The 24,679-nt window shown below is 44.8% G+C and overlaps 1 protein-coding gene across 3 annotated transcripts in view; it reads right to left on the bottom strand.

Annotated features, from left to right (window-relative positions):
* Nucleotides 1-24,679, bottom strand: part of FNDC4 (fibronectin type III domain containing 4) — an 89,794-nt gene that overhangs the window by 20,453 nt on the left and 44,662 nt on the right. For all 3 annotated transcript variants that reach the window (XM_073624711.1, XM_073624710.1, XM_073624713.1), the window contains exons 2-3: nucleotides 11,192-11,496; nucleotides 6,889-7,004 (exon numbers count right to left, since the gene is read on the bottom strand). In XM_073624711.1, the coding sequence (XP_073480812.1) occupies nucleotides 6,889-7,004; nucleotides 11,192-11,333 (258 nt within the window). In that variant the 5' untranslated portion in view covers nucleotides 11,334-11,496. The remainder of the gene's footprint in view (nucleotides 1-6,888; nucleotides 7,005-11,191; nucleotides 11,497-24,679) is intronic.

Below are 24,679 nucleotides of genomic sequence, written 5' to 3'. Positions count from 1 at the left end.
GGTGGAGCTCGCAGTGTGATGGCTTCCAGTGGCACTGGATCATTGGTGTTTATTGATGATGTGACAGAAGACAGAAACAGCCGGATGAATTCTGCGGTGTTTAGAGATATACTGTCAGCCCAGATTTAGCCAAATGCAGCAAAGCCGATTGGACGGCGCTTCACAGTCAGGGCCGTGGCTACCAATAGGCAAGGTAGGCGCCGGCCTAGAGCGCACACCACTAGAGAGCGCTGTTTGTCTTCCGGGCAAGGCCGCTGATAAGCAGCAGCTTCAAGCTGCATGTAGTACATGTTACTTCCAGTCCCTGCTGCCGCTGGCGGAGTAATGTCGGCTTTCTCACTGCCTGCCCCCTTCAGCAAGCAAGTGCCGAGGAGAGTGCGGACTCCAGCTGAGAAAATCAGCGGCAGAAGAACAGTGGCAGGCTGGAAACGATCAGTGCAGCAGGCAGAGAAGCTGCAAGTCTATGTCCTGGCTGTTGCCTATGATGCAGGAAAAGGCTATTGTGTTATGCCCGCCCCATCCCCCCCACCTGGAACATACCAATGCCGATCGGCTGCTGGTTTTCCGCATTTGGCCAACTTCTGATATTCATCCAGTTGCTGTACACACTGGCTGAATATCAACTGGTTTCTGTTTAACCGGCTGATACTCAGCCTATGTGTATCAGTCTTTAGGCCAGTGGAGGTGCGTCCATAAGGACGCAGGGCACCGCCCCCTCTCTTCTGCCACCCCCTCTATCACCAATAGATATATTTATGCATTGCATGAATCTATCTATGGCCGCTGCTGCCACCCCCTGTTCAGGCGCCCGGCCCCTCTTTGGGCGCTGGGCGCCTGAATTACAGTGGCGGGGTATTTTTTTTTGAAGCACCTGATTAAAGCCATAGGCTCTAATAGGCGTCAAAAAAGGTAAACAGTGAGCGCCATGCTTGGTGCTCGCAGTTCACTCAGCTGTGTTAGGAAAGCGAATGAATATTCGCTTTCTTAACACTGAACCGCCTCTTTGCCAATTAGGTGCTCGGGTCTGTTACTCGTCACCTCATTGGCTGAAACGACAGGTGCTGTGATTGGACGCCTATCAGGCATCCAATCATAGCAGAGGATGGGAAGAGAGGACAGGAGAAGACATCGAGGAGACCGCTCACCGCCGCCACCCGCTGCCCCAGTGAGAGACAGGGTAAGTGCCCGGCAGATGGCAGGCAGGCGGGGGGGCACACTGGCAGCATTTGATATGGCACAGTGGCAGCATTTGATGGACACAGTGGCTGCATTTGATGGACACAGTGGCGGCAATTGATGGGCACAGTGGCTGCGTTTGATGACAGTGGCAACATTTGATGGCACAGTGGCTGCATTTGATGGCCCAGTGGCGGCAAATGATGGGCACAGTGGCAGCGATTGACGGGCACAGTGGCGGCAATTGACGGGCACAGTGGCGGCAATTGACGGGCACAGTGGCAGCATTTGATGGCACAGTGGCTGCGTTTGATGGGCACAGTGGCGGCAAATGATGGGCACAGTGGCGGAAAATGATGGGCACAGTGGCGGAAAATGATGGGCACAGTGGCGGAAAATGATGGGCACAGTGGCGGAAAATGATGGGCACAGTGGCGGAAAATGATGGGCACAGTGGATGTGATTGATGGCAGTGGCAGCATTTGATGGCACAGTGGCTGCGTGTGATGGCACAGTGGTGGCAAATGATGGGCACAGTGGCGGCAATTGATGGGCACAGTGGCGGCAATTGATGGGCACAGTGGCGGCATTTGATGGGCACAGTGGCGGAGTTTGAAGGCACAGTGGCGGAGTTTGAAGGCACAGTGGCGGAGTTTGAAGGCACAGTGGCGGCATTTAAAGGCACAGTGGCGGCAATTGATGGGCACAGTGGCAGCATTTGATGGGCACAGTGGCAGCATTTGATGGGCACAGTGGCTGCATTTGATGGGCACAGTGGCTGCATTTGATGGCCCAGTGGCGGCAATTGATGGCCCAGTGGCATTATTTGATGGCAGTGGCAGCATTTGATGGCACAGTGGCTGCGATTGATGGCACAGTGGTGGCAAATGATGGGCACAGTGGCGTCGATTGATGGGCACAGTGGCTGCATTTGATGGCACAGTGGCGGAGTTTGAAGGCATAGTAGCGGCATTTAAAGGCACAGTGGCGGCAATTGATGGGCACAGTGGCTGCGTTTGATGGGCACAGTGGTTGCATTTGATGGCCCAGTGACGGCAATTGATGGCCCAGTGGCAGCATTTGATGGCACAGTGGCTGCGATTGATGGCACAGTGGCTGCGATTGATGGCACAGTGGCTGCGATTGATGGCACAGTGGCTGCGATTGATGGCACAGTGGCTGCGATTGATGGCACAGTGGCGGCAAATGATGGCACAGTGGTGGAAAATGATGGGCACAGTGGCGGCGATTGATGGGCACAGTGGCTGCATTTGATAGCACAGTGGCGGCATTTGAAGGCACAGTGGTGGTGTTTGAAGGCACAGTGGCGGCAATTGATAGGGTTTTTTTTCTGAATTTTTCAGTTTGTTTTCGCCCCCCCAAAAAATTTTGAGCACCAGCCGCCACCGCTTTAGGCCCCTATCACACAGAGCGGGCTCCACTTTGCTCAGCGGGGGATCTGTCCACTGTTCCCTGCTGAGCAGAGCAGGAGGATGACAGGTTAGTGTCCACTCAGTTTGTGCAGAGCAGATACAGACCAAGCCCACTCTGCTCTATGGGCAGTCAGGTGTAAATGGACTTCTCTGTCCGTTTACATCCGACTGCCATCCGATCAGCCTAAATGAAAGGGATAAATATGCCTTGATAGCAAAGCTGCATTTTTTTCTTAGATGGGTGGGCAGTAGTGGGGTCAGGAGCAGTTGGGTGCCCCGTCAGGTAGGCTGTACGGGGCCCCATGATTTCTAACAGAAGCCTTGCTTCCTGTTTTTCCAGCCAGGTCCAGAGGCGCAGGTTTGGGCCTGGCAGCAAAGTGCAGTGCTGGAACCTGTTCCGGCACTGGACTCCACTATTCCCCCTGTCTGATGCATGCCATGCTGAACCTCTCTCTGTGCCAAGTAATGCAGTTCCCCTACCTCCACCGCTCGCTCACCCACCCGGGTCACCCACCGCTCGCCTGCTGCACATCCCCTGCCCACTGTATATATCCCATAAGAGGAGGGAGAAGGGGGTAGGCTAGGTCTGAGGTAGGCTAGGTACAAGGAAGCCCAAGTTTTGTTTTAACCATGGCCCTTAGGCCCCTCCTATGATCTTGTTTGTCCACACCCACTTAGTTAGCGTGCCGCAGGTCACTTTCTCCCTTAAGTGTCTCTCATTCTCAAGTTCAAAAGTTGGGAGGTATGCGTATACATGGGCAGGGCAAAGGGGGTGGGGTCAAGAGGCGGAGCCAAGGGGACGGCAAAAATGAGGTTTCGCCTAGGGTGTCATAAATCCTTGCACCAGCCCTGTTCACAGTACAGATGGACAATGATCCAAAACACACTACAAAAGCAACCCAGGAGCTTTGGAAGGAAAAGAAGTTGAATATTCTGCAATGACTGAGTCAATCACCTGATCTCAACCCAAATTGAGCATGCATCTCACTTGCTGAAGGCAGAAAGACCCACAAACAAAGAACAACTGAAGACAGCTGCCGTTAGAGCCTGACAAAGCATCAGAAAGGAGGACACCCAGTCCTTGGTTATGTCCATGGGTTCCAGACTTCAGGCAGTCATTGCCAGTAGGATTCTCAACAAAATATTAAAAATAAACAGTTTATGATGATATTCATTTGTCCAATTACATTTGAGCCCCTGAAAATGGGGGTACTGTGTATAAAAATGGTTGCAGTTCCTAAAAATTTGTACTTGATATACATATACATATATATTGATATGTACTTGTGCTAGACCAACACAAAGTGGCACATAATTGTGAAGTGGTAGGAAAATAGCAAAATGGTTTTCACATTTTTTTACAAATAAATATGTGAAAAGTGTGGCGTGCATTTGTATTCAGCCCCCTTTACTCTGATACCCCTAACTAAAATCTAGTGGAATCAATTGCCTTCAGATGTCACCTAAATAGTAAATAGAGTCCACCTGTGTGTAATTTAATCTCTGTATAAATACAGCTGTTCTGTGAAGTTCTCATAGGTTTGTTAGAGAACCTTAGTGAACAAACAGCATAATGAAGGCCAAGGAACACACCAGACAGGTCAGGGATAAAGATGTGGAGAAGTTTAAAGCAGGGTTATGTCATAAAAAATATCCCAAGCTTTGAACATCTCATGGAGCTCTGTTCAATCCATCATCTAAAAATGGAAAGAGTATGGCCCAACTGCAAACCTACCAAGACATGGCCGTCCACCTAAACTGACAAGCCGGGCAAGGAGAGCATTAATCAGAGAAGCAGCCAAGAAGCCCATGATAACTCTGGAGGAGCTGCAGAGATCCACAGCTCAGATGAGAGAATCTATCCACAGTACAACTATTAGTTGTGCACTCCACAAATCTGGCCTTTATGGAAGAGTGGCAAGAAGAAAGAGTGTGTACGCTCCATCGGACAATTGTTGTCGGACTTTCCACCAACAAATGTTGGCTAGCACGTTCTCAAATTTTCCGCCAACAAATGTGTTTTGTCGGACTTTCCGATTGTGTGTACACAAGTTCGTCAGACAAAAGTCCAAAGTACAAACACGCATGCTCGTAATCAAGGACAAACCGGAAGTGCTCAGTCTTGTAAAACTAGCGTTTGCAATGGAGATATCACATGACTATTGAACTTCCTTTTTATCGGCTCGCCGTACGTGTTGAACGTCACTACGTTCGTAATTGTTGGCCAACGTTTGTGTGACCGTGTGTATGCAAGACAAGTTGGAGCCAACAACCTTCGAACAAAAATCCACGGTTTTGTTTTTGGAAAGTCCGATGGTGTGTACGGGGCTTTAGAGTCTACAAAAGACTTGAGACTGGGGCGGAGGTTCACCTTCCAGCAGGACAACGACCCTAAACATACAGCCAGAGCTACAATGGAATGGTTTAGATCAAAGCATATTCATGTGTTAGAATGGCCCAGTCAAAGTCCAGACCTAAATATGAGGAAAGACTGGAAAATTGCTGTTCACAGACGCTCTCCATCCAATCTGACAGAACTTGAGATATTTTGCAGAGAAGAATGGGCAAAAATGTCCCTCACTAGATGTGCAAAGCTGGTAGAGACATCCCCAAAAAGACTTGCAGCTGTAATTGTAGAGAAAGGAGGTTCTACAAAGTATTGACTCCGGGGGGCGCCATACAAATGTACCCCACACTTTTCACATATTTATTTGTAAAAAAATTTGAAAACCATTTATCATTTTCCTTCCACTTCACAATTATGTCCCACTTTGTGTTGGTCTATCACATAAAATCCCAATTAAAATACATTTACACTTTTGGTCGTAACATGACATTTTTTTACGTTTCCTTAAAAATAACTTCCTATTTAAATTATTATATTAACTGAGTGTCCAACTCTGAACCCTCTCCGAATATACTTTTTATACTGTGACCCCCCCCCCCCTCAGATTGCAGTTGTGGCATTATCACATTACATTCTCAGAAAAGCTCCACCTTCTATCATTAAAAAGATGTCCTTGAACTCCTGTTAGTGACTTTGCCTAGGCTGAGATGATGTCATCAGTCTGCTGCAGACAGGAGGATACATTTCCTTTGTCTCCCCTCCCCCCACTGACTTTGCTTAGGTGGAGATGATGTTGCCGATCTACTGCAAGCAGGAGGAAGCATAACTTAAGTCTCCCCTCCCCCAGCGACTTTGCCTAAGTTGAGAGGATGTCATCAGTCTGCTGCAGACAGGAGGATAAATTTCCTCTGTCTCCCCTCCCCCAGTGACTTTGCCTAGGCTCAGAAGATGTTGACAGTCTGCTGCAAGCAGGAGGAAGCATTTCTTCAGTCTGCCCTCCCTCAGTGACCTTTCTTAAGTTGAGAGGATATCATCAGTCTGCTGCATGAAGGAGGATACATTTCCTCAGTCTCCCCAACCCTAGTAACTTTGCCTATGCTGACATAACAATCCCAGTCTGCTGCAAGCAGGAGGAAGCATTTCCTCAGTCTTCCCTCTACCAATGACTTTGACTACCCTGTTTCCCCGAAAATAAGACCTAGCGTGATTGTCGGTGATGGCTGCAATATAAACCCTACCCCCCAAATAAGCCCTAGTTAAAGTCCTTGTAGGTCTTATTTTCGGGGAAAAAGGGTAGGGCTTATATTGCAGCCATCACCGACAATCACGCTAGGTCTTATTTTCAGGGAAACAGTGTAGTCTAAGATAATGTCATTAGTCTGCTGCAGGCAGAAGAAAACATTTCCTCAGTCTCCCCTCCCTCAGATAATGTAATCAGTCTGCTGCAGGCAGGAGGAAGCATTTTCTCAGTCTCCCCTCCTCCAGTGATTTGTAACAAGTCACAAGATAAGAGGCTGCAGTAGGGACCAATCTGTGTCAGACATTGTGAACACAGCAGGCACCAGGATTTTGATGATTGTGTCATCCCTGAGCTGGTAATTGGTTAGATGGTGATCCGGGATGAAGCCTGAACAAAAATGGCGCTGTCCTTCTGGAGAGAAAAGCAGATGCCAGGGGTAGGATTGTGATCTGCGTGAGAGATAATAAATAATTGGAGCCTTACACTGGCACGCTGCTTGCTGATAATATATGTGTGTGTATATATATATATATATATATATATATATATATATATATATATATATATATATATATATATATATATATATATATATATATATATATATATATATATAGATAGACAGGTCCACTTGAACATTATTGTGAGGTGGTACAAATATCATGTGATGACAGCTGCAGCTGTCCTCCTACCTGCTGAGATATGGCATAGCCAATGATGATGTCACCCTCGGGGACATCCCACGAGACGGTGGCGGAGTTGGCCTTCAGCTGTGTGACCGTGACGTTGACCGGAGAAGGAGGTCGATCTGGAAGGAGACACAAAGGGACAATGAGCGAAGGTTACAAGCTGCCTCCTCACCCTCCAACTTGGCGGTGACATGGCGCCCTATGCCTGCCAAGTGACACCATCCTGCGGCCGAGTCAGCGCGGGGAATATCGGTGACAGATGGGACACCTCTCTGTGGAGGACACCCAAGAGGGAGAGGTGTCAGAGTCTGGCAGGAGGAGACGGCCATCTGTCACCCAGTTCTGTACATACAATGCGTTCCAGGAACACCGAGTGTCACCAGAGATGCGGCTCGCCGATCTCACCGCTTGGAAAACACGGAAAATATAACTCATCCGCCTTTCCTTGGGTTTGATGCAACATTCTGCACAGTTTATAAAACCGTGAAAACGCAGACAGATGGCGAAAAAAAAACAATGACGCGGCTACGAGAGAAGATCCCTCTCCGCATGATAGTGATAGGGAAAGTGACACGCTTGGTTCACAGTAGATACAAAGTAAAATAAAAAGGACAGAAAGCAGAACAATGTGGAGAGCCTTGAGCGAGTGAAGCAAGACGGAAGCCATGTAGGACCACCCCAAACAAACATTTTATATATTAAATCGTTCTCTGAAGTCAGAATTTGTACAATAATTTACAAGAGACATCAATTTCTGTTATTTTGGAACACCATATCAGCTTGACTCAGACCCAGACTCTTAAACACCTTGCTGTAGAACATGGAGACTCAGGGCTCTATCACACAGGTGGCGAGGGGGGGGGGGGTTCAGTAAAAACAAGAGGCTAAGCCATGGTTTTACTGCCCCTCCCAGACATTCACCTGAATCCTACCAATAGAGCTGGGCAGGGCCATGCCCAATGCTGTGGCCACTGTATTTTTAACTCAAGCACTGCCTGTCAAACTTGGTTACTGACTTTAATGGGGCCAAAATTTCACAGTTGTGGCATGGTCCTTAAAAGAAGAAAAAACAAAACAGGCATTAAAAGGCAGCAGTAGCGCCTCCTGAACACCTGTTAACTGTTGCTGTGCTGCAACCCCCCCCCCCCCATTGCACAAAAAGACATTCCAAAGGATCATAGAAAATAATTTGATCCAACAATATCTTTCTGCAAAGTCATTCTAGGAAGCAAATCTGTTATTATATAAAGAACCGAACATTAGCATATAAGCACTTAGTAATGTAAGTTACATTTTAATAAAGCATAAAATATAAAGAACAGAACATTAGCACATAAGTACTTTAAAACTTTCATGAAGCATATTATATAAAAAAAAAAAAAAAATAAAATTAGCATATAAGCACTTAGTAATGCCTTGGTACACGAGGTCACCCAACATATCAGTGTCACCTGCAAGGTAATGATGAGATGCCTAGGCACACATGAGGACATTCGACATACCAGTGTCATTCACAGGGTAATGATGAGATGCCTAGGCACACATGAGGACATTCGACATACCAGTGTCATTCACAGGGTAATGATGAGATGCCTAGGCACACATGAGGACATTCGACATACCAGTGTCATTCACAGGGTAATGATGAGATGCCTAGGCACACATGAGTTTACCCAACATATCAGTGTCACCCACAAGATGAGGATGATACCTCTAGGCACACACGAGGTCACTCAATTTATTAGTGTTGCCCACAAGATAATAATGGGATAACCAGGCACACATGAGGTCATCCAACATGTCTGTGTCATTCACAAGGTAATGATGAAATGCCTAGGCACACACGAGGTCACCCCACATATCCATTTTGCCCAGAAGGCGATGATGAGATGTCTAGGCACACATGAGGTCACCCAACATATCAGTATTGATCAGAAGGTGATGATGAGATGTCTAGGCACACATGAAGTCACCCAACATATCAGTGTCCTTTACAAGGTATTCATAATAAGATTCCTAGGCACACATGAGCTTCAATGTCACCCACTAGGTAATGGTGAGAGATGCCTAGGCATACAAGAGTTCATCCAACATCTCAGTATCACTTAGAAGGTAATGATGAGACGACTAGGCATACATGGGGTCACCCAACATACCAGTGTAATCCATAAGGTAATGATGAGATACCTAGTCACACATAAGGTCTCCCAGCATATCGGTGTCACCCACAAAGTAATTGAGAGATGCCCATGCACACATGAGTTCATCCAACATGTCATTGTCACCCACAAGGTAATGGTGAGATGCCTAGGCACACCTGAGGTCATCCAACATGTCAGCATCTTTCACAAGGTAATAATGAAATCCCAAGGCAAAAAAGATCACCCAACATATCAATGTCCCCCACAAGGTATTTATGAGATGCATAGGCACACATGAGGTCATTCAACATACTAGTGTCATCCACAGGGTAATGATGAAAGACATACGCACCATCAGTGTCCCTCATGAGGTGATGATGAGATGCCTAGGCACACATGAGATCACCCAATATATTAGTTACATAGGTAAAGTTGAATAAAGGCACTAGTCCGTCCAGTTTGACCTGTGTAGGTGTATGGGTATTCATGTCGATGACCACACATAGTTTGTGCCCACAAAATAGTAATGGCATGCCCAGGCACACATGAGGTCATCCGCTATCTCTGTGTCATTCACAGGGTAATGATGGGATGCCTAGGCACACATGGGGGTCACCCAACATATCAATGCTGCCCAAAAGGTAAATATGAGATGCCCAGGCACACATGAGGTCATCCGACATCTCAGTGCCATTCACAAGGTAATGATGAGATACCTAAGCACACATGAGGACACCCAACATATCTGTGTCACCCACAAAGTGATTATGAGATGCCTACACACATATGAGGTCATCCAACATACCATTGTGATCCATAAAGTAATGATGAGATCTCTAGCCATACATGAGGTCATCCGACATCTCAGTGCCATTCACAAGGTAACGATGAGATACCTAAGCACACATGAGGTCACCCATCATATCTGTGTCACCCACAAAGTGATGATGAGATGCCCACACAAATGAGGTCATCCAACTTATCGTCATCCATAAGGTAATGATGAGATACCTAGCCATACATGAGGTCATCCAACATGTCACACACACACGGTCATCCAACATATCATTGCCATCCATGAGATGCCTAGCCATACATAAGGTCATCTAACATGTCATTGTCATCCATAAGGTAATGATGAGATGCCTAGCCATACATAAGGTCATCCAACATGTCATTGTCATCCATAAGGTAATGATGAGATGCCTAACCACACATGAGGTCACCCAACATATCTGTGTCACCCACAAAGTGATGATGAGATGCCTACACACACGGTCTTCCAACATATCATTGCCATCCATAAAGGTAATGATGAGATGCCTAACCATACATAAGGTCATCCAACATATCATTGCCATCCATAAAGGTAATGATGAGATACCTAGCCATACATGAGGTCATCCAACATGTCAGCATCATTCACAAGGTATTTATGAGATGCCTAGGAACACAAGGTCATTTAACATACCAGTGTCATCCCCAAGGTAATGATGAGAGACATACAGATCATGAGGTTACTCTACATATCAGTGTCCCCCACAAGGTGATGATGAAATACTCAGACACACATGAGATCACCCAACATATTAGTGTTGTCCACAAAATATTAATGAGATGATCATCTACACATGAGGTCATCCAACATCTCTGTGTCATTTACAAGGCAATGATGAGATGTCTAGGCACACATGAGGTCATCCAACATAATAGTGTCTTCCATAAGGTATTGATGGTATGGCTAGGCATGCATAAAGACAATATAAAACAAATAGAAAGCAGACTGTCAGTTTATATACATGCATTCCTATCTCCTCTCCCCCAGCCTGTTTTTGCCCTTTTTTTGGTGGTACCTGCTCACACTTGTTCCTCGTTGAGGTGAGAATGACATTGCCTTTTAGTCCACCAATGGATGATGTTACATGATGAGCATCAAGTTTGTTTACTTTTTAAAGACAGGAAACATCAGGACACCATTTTCTATTTATCTTGTAGTGATTAGAAGAACTGCAAAACCTTGATAACCAGTTCTTTCCATAAGATAGAGAACATTTCCACCAAGAATCAAGAACAAGTTTCCTTGTAGCAGAATTGTATCCATTGTCTTGGATTGTCATCATTTTGTTATATTGATGAAGATACATTGTATACTCAGAGATACTTACTTGCTCTCACCAAGCAAAGGTCACAGCTGAACAGAACCAGCACGGCTGGGCTCAGATAAACAGGGATATGAGCCATCTCCACCACACTCCTGCCCAACACACTGCCCTTGTATTGCAGGCTCAGGAGGGAGACACAAGTCATTGGAACTTCAGGTCTGGACAGTCAGCTCCAGATATTCCCTACACGGTATAGGAGGGGACACAGCGGACATCTGCACGGGGCCCCATCCACGGTTGGGGGAGATGAAGGCTTCACACATAGGATCTTGATGAAGCCCTCCTGGGATCCCGGTCTCCGAGGGGCCCTAAGGATAAAATACATAGAGTTATTAGTTATTGTTCTCGGGTCACAGATTTCAGACACGCAGCGTAAAATAAGTGTGAAATGATCCATTTTGATCAAATCACTGTGAACTTCCCAATCTTCCTCCATTAAGGATCCCATAGCAGAACAGCGCTAATCTAATCAACACCGCCATTGCCTTCATATCTGCTTCATATAAAATAATAAAAAATTGCACAACAGGGAGCTCTCTCTTATTTAACCACTTGTCGAAATTTTTAACATTTTTTAAATTTTTTGCTAGAAAATTACTTTAACCCCCCCCCCAAACAATTATATATTTTCTGAGCCCCTGTAAAATAATATGGTGGCAGGTGTAATTTATTTACATATTTTTAGATAAAAATGCACTAAAATTAATTTTGGTACACACAAACACAATATTATACTCATTTTGTGGTAAGATAATAAAGAGGAGGTTGTGTTGTGATACCAAACATGTCAAGCTTTAAAACTGAAATGTTAAAAAAAAATACAATACCCAAAATTGTCCATAGGAGACAATTTAATAACCTTTGACAGGTCATCAGTTTAGAGATTACCGGAATTTTTGCTCTCAGTCTGATTTCTGAGGCAATACCTCACATGTGTACTTGCATTCACATATATGTGCGGGATGGTGAGGGTACTTTTAAATTTTTTAAAGTTTATTTTATGACAATTTTTTTTTTCTTTTTTTTTTTTCTTTAACTTTTTGCTATTACAAGGAGACTAGCAAACCCCCTATGTAATAACATGGGAAGGTGACAGGTCCTCTTTATGGAGATACAAGGGTCCAATGTCTCCCCTGACCGCTACTGCAGATAAAAGAGTACAAATGATGTTTCCCCAGCTACAGTAGCCACTTAATGGCAGCTGGGAACCCGGAAGTGATGTAACCCATCTCGCTTCAGGGTTCATTAGTTACAGGAGGAAATGGGGATTTGAGGTTCCTCTATCTCCTCCTGAACAATAGGAACATTTTACTGTGGCCTGCTTGGGGAAAGCGCAGAACAATGTGGCCAGTTGTGTTGCTATGGCTATTTTAGTGATTTTTATAGCATAAATATGGAATAACATATTAGGCTCATGTGCCAGGGATCTCGTAGAGCAGATGCTTATTTCTGTGCAGTAGGTGCTCATTCTTATGCGCATGTGCAGGATCGGGAGCATAGAAGCCTAACCAAACAGGAAAAATGAGCATGCGTAGGAGCATTGGTGCGTACATGCAGGCAAGTGTGTGTACACAAAGGTGTGCTCGTACACACACAACCACAGATCGTGGTGCCCCACAGCCTATTTAAAGCGAGAGTCTGCCTGGCCTCAGTGTTGGATTGTCTTCAGCTCTGGTTCTTGTGTCTCTGGTTCTAGAATGTCTGCTAACCTTGTTCCTGACCAGGCTATGTCTGTCACCTCTCTCGGATCACCCCTGCCTGTTATATCTGCTTGCTTGTGTTACGGATCTTGGCTTGGATTTCTGACATCGCTTCCCGACTTGGTGCCTCGCTGCCAACACATTACTGACTTCTGCCTGTTCCTGACCTTGATCTTGACCCTACACCTGTCTGCCTGGCTGCTGAACAAGTCTTGTGACCAGACTCCATACTACCACTGGAAGGACTCCTATGTTTCCAAGCTTCGGTTCACTACAACAGTTTCCTGGCACCTGCACCCTTCCACTGCCCTAGCAGTCCCTGTGTCCACTACCTGGGGTGCTTGGGCAGGAATTGCAGAAGAGGCCACCCTCATCATTTTGGACTCCACAATCAGGTACTTGATAACATGCATTGTATTTAGAATCTAGGCTTCCCCGACTCATATGCTAATATGCTAATTAACTGGTTGGACTGGTTCAAGAGCTCAGGGCAGGAACCAAAGGATAAGGAGGGGCAGCACCTTTCTGGTGCTGTAAAAGTGATTGGGTGTTTCCCAGATCAATCTCACATAAAGGTTAAGAAACAATACCACCGCAGTTGGTTTGAACTGGCTTTAATCCCCTGAATGCCAGGACATTTATACACATACTTTGGTAGACAAGAGGTTAAGGAAGAAAGAGAGGAAAGCTCTAAAAGAGAAAAAAAGAAACTTAAGCTATATGTGAACCCCAAATCTATTACAGACATTTGGCTTCATGTCAATTGTTTTATGTGAATCGGTTGCATTGTTCCTTCCCTGGAGATCATGCCAGTAACTGTATTTCCTGTTGCAGGCTGATAACACTAAGCCACTACAACATGGAGCACCATGTGGGATCCTTCAGTTGATCATTGGTCTACAGATAGGTGGTCCAATGGCCAAAGCAAAAAATGGGAACAGTCAGTTTTGGTTGCAATACTCCTAGCTCCTCACTGAAGCTAATTAGCCAATGGACATTAAATTTAAATTTAATGTCCATTGGCTAATTAGGAAGGAGGGGTATATTTTAGCTTGGTTGCTGTACTGCGTCGCCACCCCCTGTGATGAAGTTGGAAGTGAAGAAACGCGTGGGAGCGTGGCTACAAGGCAACTGTATGCTGAGGCTGGGAAGGCGATCTGAAGCTCAGCGAGTGAAGGAGTGGTGAGATCCTAGCACAGTGCCTCCTGGCATCTCCTGTACCATGTAACATGAAGGCTTGTTTTACTTGTATTTGATGTATGTGCAATATATTTTTAATACATCCATCATCTTAAGGGATTTTACACTATTGGAGGCATTTTTTTCCTACATATAGAGACCTCAGTCAGGCATTTGAAAAAGGAGGGTGGCGTTTACAGCAGCTCTTCAATACTATCTCTGAGCTTATTTGCCAAACACGAGAGTGAATGGCAACAACATTTGGTAAACCTGTTTCCTAAGGGAGTTAAACTCCCATTTTCACTGTGGAGGAATTGGTGTGAATATAATTTTTGCACATGTTTTTCATTTTTTAAGAGGACTGTCGTTAATGTGGAATTGCAAGATATTTTCACATTTTCTTTATGGACATTTATTTATGAATAGATGTGTTTAAATACATTTTTGTTAACCTACTTTTTAGCAAACTTTTTATGAGCGCTACTGTGCAATAGTAATTTATGTGCACTTCACTTATTTACATTTTCACCTGTTGGTTTAAAAAAAAAAAAAAATGTATATAATGTTTGCGGCTCTAAGTAATTTTCTAGCAAAAAATTTGCTTCTGCACGCGAGCACAGAGGGATAGGGGTGCTTTACATTTTTTTCCCTTATTTTTAATTTTTCCAATGTCCCTTTTATTTTTTTATTTTTTTGATCATTTAAACATCCCTTGTAATAGAAATAAGTATGACAGGTCCTCTTTATGGAGAGATCTGGTGTCAAAAAGACCCTAAATCTCTCCTTTACCTTTAAAAGTAAAAGATATACACAGAAGCCCAGGGGTCACTAAAGATGCTGAGGTCACTGGAGACTCTGGGTTTACTAGAGACACGGAAGACGCTGGGGTCACTGGAGACACAAGATTAAATGGAGACACTGGGGTCACTATAGACACGTGAGCTTGGGGGTACCGGAGACACTGGGGTCATTAGAAACACAGGGGAGGTTGGGGTCACTGGAAACTTTAAGGTCACTAGAGACACAGGAGTCACTGGAGACACTGGGGTCATTGGAAACACAGGATAGACTGGGGTCACTGGAAACTCTATGGTCACTAGAGACACAAGAGTTACTGGAGACACTGGGGTTGGTATAGACTTAAGAGCTTGGGGGTACTGGAGATACTGGGGTCACTAGAGACACAGGAGCTTGGGGGTAGTAGAGGTACTGGGGTCATTAGAGTCACTGGAGTCATTAGAGACACAGGGGATGCTGGGGTCATTGGAGACACTAGGGTCATTAGAGACACAGGAGAAGCTGGAGTCACTGGAGACTTTTGGGTCACTAGAGACACAGCAGTAAATGAAGACATGGAAGTCACTAAAGAAACATGATCTTGAGGGTACTGGAGACACTGAGGTCATTAGAGACCCTGGGATCACTAGAGACACAGGAGGTGTTGGGGTCACTGGAAACTCTAAGGTCACTAGAGACACAGGAGTCACTGGAGATACTGAGGTCACTATAGACACAAGAGCTTGAAGGTACTGGCAATACTGGGGTCATTAGAGACCATGGGATCACTAGAGACACAGGAGCTTAGGGATACTGGAGATACTGGGGTCTTTAGAGACACAGGGGATGCTGGGATCATTGGAGACTCTGGGGTTACTAGAGACACAGGAGTCACTGGAGATACTGGGTTCACTAGAAACACAGGAGCTTGTGGTGTACTGGAGACACTGGGTTCATTGAGACACTGATGTGTCATTAGAGACATGGGAGAGGCTAGGGTCAATGTCAATGTATTCTAAGTAGAAACACAAGAACTTGGGGTACTAGAGACACAGGAGTCACTGGAGACTCTGGGGTCACTAGAGATACAGGAGTCACTGGAGACTCTGGGGTCACTGGAGACACTGGGGATATTAGAGACGCAGGAGATGCTGGGGTGACTGGAGACTCTGGGATCACTAGAGGCACAGGAATCACTGGAGACATTGGGTTCACTAGAAACACAAGAGCTTGGGGGTGCTGGAGACACTGAGATCACTGAAGACACTGGGGTCATTAGAGACACAAAAGAGGCTGGTGTCACTGGAGACTCTGGGGTCACTAGAGATACAGGAGTCCCTGGAGATATTGGAGTCACTAGAGATACAGGAGCTTGGGGGTACTGGAGACACTGGGGTCATTAGTAACAAGAGAGGTTGTGGTCACTGGAGACTATAAGGTCAGTAGAGACACAGGAGTCACTGGAGATACTGGGGTCTCTAGAGACACAGGAGTGTGGAGGTAGGTACTGGAGATACTGGGATCACTGGAGACTCTGGGGTCATTAGAGACGCAGGAGAGGCTGGGGACACTGGAGATTAAAAGGTCAGTAGAGGTGCAGGAATCCCTTGAGTCACCAGAGACACAGGAGCTTGGGGGTACTGGAGACACTGGGGTCATTAGTAACAAGAGAGGCTGGGGTCACTGGAGACTATTTATTCAGCCATTAAAGTGTTAACCTTTCAATTATAAAACTGTACAAATTGGCCTGCTACTGAAAATATTGGAGACCCCCAAGGTAACATACAACTTACATCCCCCTTATAAAATAGTGCAAGGTATGTGTTAACAAATACCCCATTTTATCAGATAGTATTATAAATCTCGAAGAGTTTGCATTCATCCTATAACACAAGCACACCCTATTTCTTCTGCTATATTCTCCACCCTGGTGTATGAGCAGTACTGAACCAAACAAATATAAATGTAAGCGTAACAATTGTGGAACGCTCCACAATGAGCCCACTTTCCGCTCATCAACATCAACAAGAGACCAAGAAGACCAGGACATTACCTCAAACTAGCAGGAGGAAAGTTCAAAACTGACCTTATGCATTTGCATTTGCTTTTCACACATTTTTTTGTGTGTTTTTGTAACACGTACTTAATGCGTTTTCATGCTGTTTTTGGTTTTTCTGGTCAATACCTTCCCGGGGGATACAATGAACCTGTTACTGATGCCTGTTAGAATACACCGTTGGAGCTTATATAGCCACACTTACTTGGGATAGATATAGGAGAGACCGATAATGTCAGTTTTAAAGGGATATATATATGTCCATGAGGATGAATATTGAGATCCCTGATATTGCGGACTAAATCAAGTCGAAAAGGCTCTATTTTTACCTTTTTTCTTCCTCTTCCTTCTCCCCCCCAATGATTCCGGTTTTCACGGTTTACCCCCGGTGAAGTGTATGAGGTGATATTTATGTCTATATTTCTGTGCTACCAGCCCAATATACGGTTGCTAGCATTGGTAGAATCTGCCTCCCCATCTACACGGTGATTCTTTGGTGATCATCTGGGAGATCTCCATGTGGGGATACTCTTATGCCGACAAGATAGTGAGACCTGTTCCTTTCAACTACCCCCAAGTGTGTCCTGATGAAGCAAAATAGCAAAACGCGTTGACGCATAGGGGTTCACTGCTGTCTACTTGGTGTCAACCTTCTGTACACATCATAGATTTATGACTATTATGTGTTTATAGTATTTTTTTTTATCTTTTTCTACTTGACTTGTCTAATATGATTCATTGTTAAATACAGTATCAATTTTACTATACTCTCCTCCATCGTGCCCATAAAGTTCGAATGAGAGCCTTCATTGGCTCTCTACCTTTCTTCCCTAAATTCAAGTTTATACGGATGTGGCTTATATTAGTGTTATTCCAATTTTTGCATGCTGTTTTTTTTTGTAGGAGTAGACTGGTTGTTAAACACAAAATCATACCAAAGACGCACTAAAAATGCTTATACATACATTTTCCATGCGTTTTTTTATGTGCTTCCATTGAATTGCCTGCACCTTTTCCATACTGCATAGATGTGAACGGGACCAATAGCAAATGAGGTTAAATGGATTTGTATGTGTTTCTGCACTTTTTTTTACCCAAAGATTAGTTGATGCTTGGAACAGACTTCCAGCAGAGGTAGTGAGACAGTCAACAGTAAGTGGCTCCCAACATGTTTGAGACAAATGTAAAACAATACTCAAACAAAAGGTTAAAAAAAAGAGATACAAATAAATACAGTAAATAAATACCCACACTCAAAAGGACCCCACGGTCTTTGTTTGCTGTTACTCCTCTAGGTTTTTATGTTTAATGAGAATTCTAAAAGTGCTAAAAACACCCAAAACATCATGTGAAAGGTTGTGCCAACCATAAGGCTTATCCACATGTGCTCATGCTTACGTGCTTAAGAACATTCACACAAGGTATTGGTTCTGTATCTTGCTGCCCACACATTGCCAACCTCTGCTCAAGTGTCTTGCACAGAACCCTGACCTCAACCCTACTGAACACCTTCGGATCTCAGCCCTGCTAAACACCTTCGGATCTCAGCCCTGCTAAACACCTTCGGATCTCAGCCCTGCTAAACACCTTCGGATCTCAGCCCTGCTAAACACCTTCGGATCTCAGCCCTGCTAAACACCTTCGGATCTCAGCCCTGCTAAACACCTTCGGATCTCAGCCCTGCTAAACACCTTCGGATCTCAGCCCTGCTAAACACCTTCGGATCTCAGCCCTGCTAAACACCTTCGGATCTCAGCCCTGCTAAACACCTTCGGATCTCAGCCCTGCTAAACACCTTCGGATCTCAGCCCTGCTAAACACCTTCGGATCTCAGCCCTGCTAAACACCTTCGGATCTCAGCCCTGCTAAACACCTTCGGATCTCAGCCCTGCTAAACACCTTCGGATCTCAGCCCTGCTAATCACCTTCAGATCTCAGCCCTGCTAAACACCTTCAGATCTCAGTCCTACTAAACACCTTTGGACTTCAATCCTGCTAAACGTCTTCAGACCTCAATCCTGCTAAACACCTTCGGACCTCAATCCTGGTAAACAGCTTTGGATCTCAGCCCTGCTAAACAGCTTTGGATCTCAGCCCTGCTAAACACCTTCAGATCTCAGCCCTGCTAAACACCTTCAGATCTCAGCCCTGCTAAACACCTTCAGATCTCAGCCCTGCTAAACACCTTCAGATCTCAGTCCTACTAAACACCTTTGGACTTCAATCCTGCTAAACGTCTTCAGACCTCAATCCTGCTAAACACCTTCGGACCTCAATCCTGGTAAACAGCTTTGGATCTCAGCCCTGCTAAACAGCTTTGGATCTCAGCCCTGCTGAACACCTTCAGACCTCAGCCCTGCTGAACACCTTCAGACCTCAGCCCTGCTGAACACCTTCAGACCTCAGCCCTGCTGAACACCTTCAGACCTCACTCAGCCCTGCTGAACGCCTTCAGTCCTCAGCCATGCTGAACGCCTTCAGTCCTCAGCCATGCTGAACGCCTTCAGTCCTCAGCCATGCTGAACGCCTTCAGTCCTCAGCCATGCTGAACACCTTCAGTCCTCAGCCATGCTGAACACCTTCAGTCCTCAGCCATGCTGAACACCTTCAGTCCTCAGCCATGCTGAACACCTTCAGACCTAAACCGTTCTGAACACCTTCGGACCTAAACCGTTCTGAACACCTTCGGACCTCAACCCTGTTGAACACCTTTGGACCTCCACCCTACTGAACACCTCTGGAATGAATTGGAATGCTGATTGTGAGTCAGATCATCTCATCCAACATCAGTACCCGACCTCACCAACAGGCGCAAATTCTCACAGACACACTCCAACATCTTGTGGAAAGCCTTCCCAGAAAAATGGAGAATGTTATAGCCATAAAGACAGGTCACCTCCATTTTAATACCCAGTTTTTGGAAAAGGGTGTCCATAATCAACAAGCTCATGTAGCTGTGATGGTCAGGGGTCTACAAAATTTTGGTTATATAGTGTAGCAATAACCAGGTCAATGGGAAAGGTCCCAGACAAGCAGATAACATTTGCTACGCATATTTTTAAACAGAAACTCTGTTAATAGTTATAGAGTCAGTTATCTCTGGAATTTTCCAAAGCAGCTGTAACTGGATAGTGTGACAGATGGCAATAGGGCCTCATGCAGATAAATACAGTCCCAAGATGTGAAGATAATTAGCACTACCTCTCCAACATTCTGAGATCAACACCAGCAACGCTCACATCACAAGATGGGGCCCATCACTACAGTGAGCCGTATCTCTGCCATGACTTTGTAGCCATGTCAGGAACATCATGTGAAAGGTCACGCCAGTCATAAGGCTCATGGACATGTGTTCACACATACATGCATAGGAACGTGCACATAGCAGTGAGCAGCTGGATGCACAGGCACATCCCCCACAGATACTGGCACTTACAGGGATATTTAAAAATGAGTTCTGCATGAGATCATTGCTAAATAGTCATTCGGCTCGAGTTTCTATTAACCCTGATCTTGACCCTGCTTGATTTATTGACCCGGCTTTCGTCTAACCTGCCTCTGGATATTCCTCACCTGTCTATGTTTGTTACCAACCTCAGCCTGGACTCTTGACCAAGATATTACCTACTGATTCTACACCAAGCTGCCCACATGTTGCCAACCTCTGCTCGTCCTTGACCTTAATTCTGCTCATGATTTGGTGCCTTTCTGCTCAACTGTTATCAAACTCAACTTGTGACCCGGCTCTATGCTCTGCTGGACTTGGTGAACTTTGGGTGCACCAAAGTGGTGCACCAAAATGGTGTCAAATAAGCATCACCTGTGCTTAGTTGACAGTAGCGCTCCCAAGTTCAAGTCCGAGTTCTGATTTCTTGGCACCTGTGCCGTTCCATTGCTCTAGCTATTGCAGTCCCTGTTCCGACTTTCAGGGAACTTTGGAGAGGAACTGTGTGTGAGGTAACCCTCATTATCTCAAGCTCCTTATACAGATGTGTGCATCATTCCATTGCTCTTGGCATTGCAGTCCCTGTTTCAACTTTCAGGGACTCTTAGACAGGAACTGTATAAAAGGTCACCCTCATCATTTCAAGCTCTTTGTACAGATACAGTCCTTACCTATCCATTACACCCAGGACTGCAGAGACGGCATTCTCTCCTATGGATAGGCTATCTCCCTCTGGCGTCTATTGTTGCCATGGAAACTACTACAGCGTCGGTGTTATTGGTTGCTTTTCATGGTCTTATTCTTTTCAGGCCAGTGTGCTTTGTCAGATAACGTGTTCTATTATGTTACAAAATGAAAAACACTTGCCAAACACATTGCCAAGGATACAGTAGATGTGCCATGGCTACAGGTATCTTTGAAAGATCAACAGCTCTATTTACAGGAAAATATGAAATATGAAGAAGAGAGGGAAGGAGGGGTAATGGAGAGGTACTACCTAAGAAGAGAACCTTTATAAAAAAAAACATGAATTTTGTATTTTCTGTCCCCCCCCATCTGAAAATGCAGATTTGTGTCATGGTGATCCTGTGGGTTGCCTTGATCAGCAATAAAAGAGTTCGGATTACCCCAATAATCCACACAATATATGACTTTATTTCCTATGTTCAGCATATACTATATGCCTAGACATATGTGAACCCCTCTAAATGATGGAGCGTCCCTTTATTTTCACCTGATGATCCTGCCAGTAACACACTTCCAGTCCTAAGTTTTTCTTACTCTGGATGGAGGAGCAATGAAGACACACTTGGACAACAGCATTGTCAATCTGAAGAGAGGGTAGTGATAGCTGTTCTTGAAGATTTAGGTGGACTTGACTAACAAATGAGAGTTAACACTTTGGAAGCAGTTACAGAAACAATCTTTTTTTCCCCCTATTGGGATAAAGGTTTTAGATTATTGAATAAAAGCTGACCATTGTAAGCACCCTGTCAGTTGTAAATGGGTTGCCTCAACCCTCTCACACTTTCACCGGACAGCTTGATCTGTTAAAGGAAGTTGAAAAATAACAGACTTACTTGCAGGATCACTGGGGAAAATAGATTAAAAATAAACTAAAAAGGAAAACGAATGCAGCTACCACACCTAAAAACAGGTAAGCTGCAATATATTACATTTTTGGTTTTGAGTATAGATACAGTTTAATACTGCAGCATAAAAAGACACTGTAGAGAATTGTGTTCTTCCAACATTATGGTAACAGCTTGGGGAAAACCCTTTTCTCTTCCAGCATGACTGTGCCCCTGTGTACAAAGCTATAAAGACATATTATAAACAGTTTGGTGTGGATGAACTTGTGTCCTGCACTGAGCCCTGACCTCAACCCTACTAAACACCTTTGGGCCTCAACCCTACTCAACGTCTTTGGGCCTCAACCCTACTCAACGTCTTTGGGCCTCAACCCTACTCAACGTCTTTGGGCCTCAACCCTACTCAACGTCTTTGGGCCTCAACCCTACTCAACGTCTTTGGGCCTCAACCCTACTCAACGTCTTTGGGCCTCAACCCTACTCAACGTCTTTGGGCCTCAACCCTACTCAACGTCTTTGGGCCTCAACCCTACTCAACGTCTTTGGGCCTCAACCCTACTCAACATCTTTGGGCCTCAACCCTACTCAACATCTTTGGGCCTCAACCCTAACAATGCCTTTGGACCTCAACCCTAATCAAGGCCTTTGGACCCCACTCCTTTTAAACACCTTTGGGTCCCACTAAACACCTTTGGACATCGCGCCTACTAAACACCTTTGGACCCCACTCCTACTAAACACCTTTGGACCCCACTCCTACTAAACATCTTTGGACACCACTCCTACCAAACACCTTTGGACACCACTCCTACTAAACATCTTTGGACCTCAACCCTACCAAATACCTTTGGACCCTAACCCTACTGAACACCTGGGGACCTTAACCCTACTGAAAACCTTTAGACCTCAACTCTAATGAACACCTTTGGATCTCAACCCCACTCAGAATCTCTGGACCTCAACCCTACCGAACACCTTTGGGATGAATTGAATTGCAGTTTGTGAGCCAGGTCTTCTCATTCAACATCAGTACCTGACCTCACAAATGGGTACAAATTCCCACAGACCCACTCCAAAATCTTCCGAAAAACCTCCCCAAAAGAGTGGAGAATGTTATAGCCATAAATATGGGTCAGCCCCATTTTAATACCCATTTTTTTGGAATGAGTTGTCCAACACCAACAAGTTTATGTAGATTTGATGGTCAAGAGGGTTATATAGAGTAGCAATAACCAGGATTGAGGTGAAATGTCCTGGAAAACCCATATAACATTTGCAGAAACTCTGTTAATAGTTATACAGTCAGCTATCTCTGGAATTTTCCAAAGCAGCTGTGGCTGAATTGTGTGACAGATGGAGGAAGGGCCGCATATAGATAAATAAAGTCCCAAGATGTGAAGATAATCAGAAGAAGATAGCAGCAGAAGAGATAAGCAACACTGACACGTCTTCCTCTGGGACAGGAAGGTCTCCCTGATGACACACTGCTAATTTCCATCTTGTTACCAGAAAATAGAGCACTGAAAAGATTTGGGAATTTGGTTAGAAGCAAGCCAAGCCAAGGCACTCAATGCCAAGCGATGTATGGAAAAGAAAATAGAATCCTGGGATGTAAAACATGACACGAATATACTATAAACCAGAATTTTTCAACTTCTTTTTTTTAACATGAAGGAACCTTTGCATTAACTTGCTGGGCTCAGGGTGAAAGTTGAACAGATGAAAAGTTGTAGGGCCACATCTTTAGTATAGGCTCACATTTTGGTGCCATGAAGTAAAAAAAGATTACAGGAGATTTAGAGGTGGTTCAAATGGCAAGCAACTAAATAATAAAAAAAAAAAAAGTAAAAATATTTGCAGGTCCACTTAGCCTGTAGAACAACGGATATATATGAAGGAAAGGAAATGTTCTGAACAGTATAGGAAGTGTTCTTTATGGTCAAATTTAAGAGAATTGAAAAAATTACCAGCTAAAAGTATCCACAGTTATAAATACTAAAGGACAGTGCTGGGATATTTTCTGATAGACTCAGGACTGAGCTTTGGGGGTCAAGAAGGGATCCCCCGGGTGAGGCAAATGGCCACAGTTTCCACGAGGAAAGGTTTTTTTTATACAAAAATTACTACAATGCTGGAGCGTATGGAATTCAGCCCCACAGACTAAAATGCTGGAGCGTATGGAAGGCTAGCCTCTAGACTAAAATGCTGGAGCGCATGGAAGGCTAGCCTCTAGACTAAAATGCTGGAGCGCATGGAAGGCTAGCCTCTAAACTAAAATGCTGGAGTGTATGGAAGGCTAGCCTCTAGACTAAAATGCTGGAGTGTATGGAAGGCTAGCCTCTAGACTAAAATGCTGGAGTGTATGGAAAGATAGCCTCCAGACTAAAATGCTTGAGCGTATGGAAGGCTAGCCTCTAGACTAAAATGCTGGAGCGTATGTAAGGCTAGCCTCTAGAATAAAATGCTTGAGCGTATGGAAAGCTAGCCTCTAGACTAAAATGCTGGAGAGTATGGAAGGCTAGCCTCTAGACTAAAATGTTGAAGCGTATGGAAGGCTAGCCTCTAGACTAAAATGCTTGAGCGTATGGAAAGCTAGTCTCTAGACTAAAATGCTGGAGAACATGGAAGGCTAGCCTCTAGACTAAAATGCTGGAACATATGGAAGGCTAGCCTCTAGACTAAAATGCTGGAGCGTATGGAAAGCTAGCCTCTAGACTAAAATGCTGCAGTATATTGAAGGCT

Source organism: Aquarana catesbeiana, linkage group LG04, assembly GCF_042186555.1.
Source record: "Aquarana catesbeiana isolate 2022-GZ linkage group LG04, ASM4218655v1, whole genome shotgun sequence".
Classification (NCBI taxonomy): Eukaryota; Metazoa; Chordata; class Amphibia; order Anura; family Ranidae; genus Aquarana; species Aquarana catesbeiana.
This window is presented reverse-complemented; position numbering and strand designations above follow the sequence as displayed.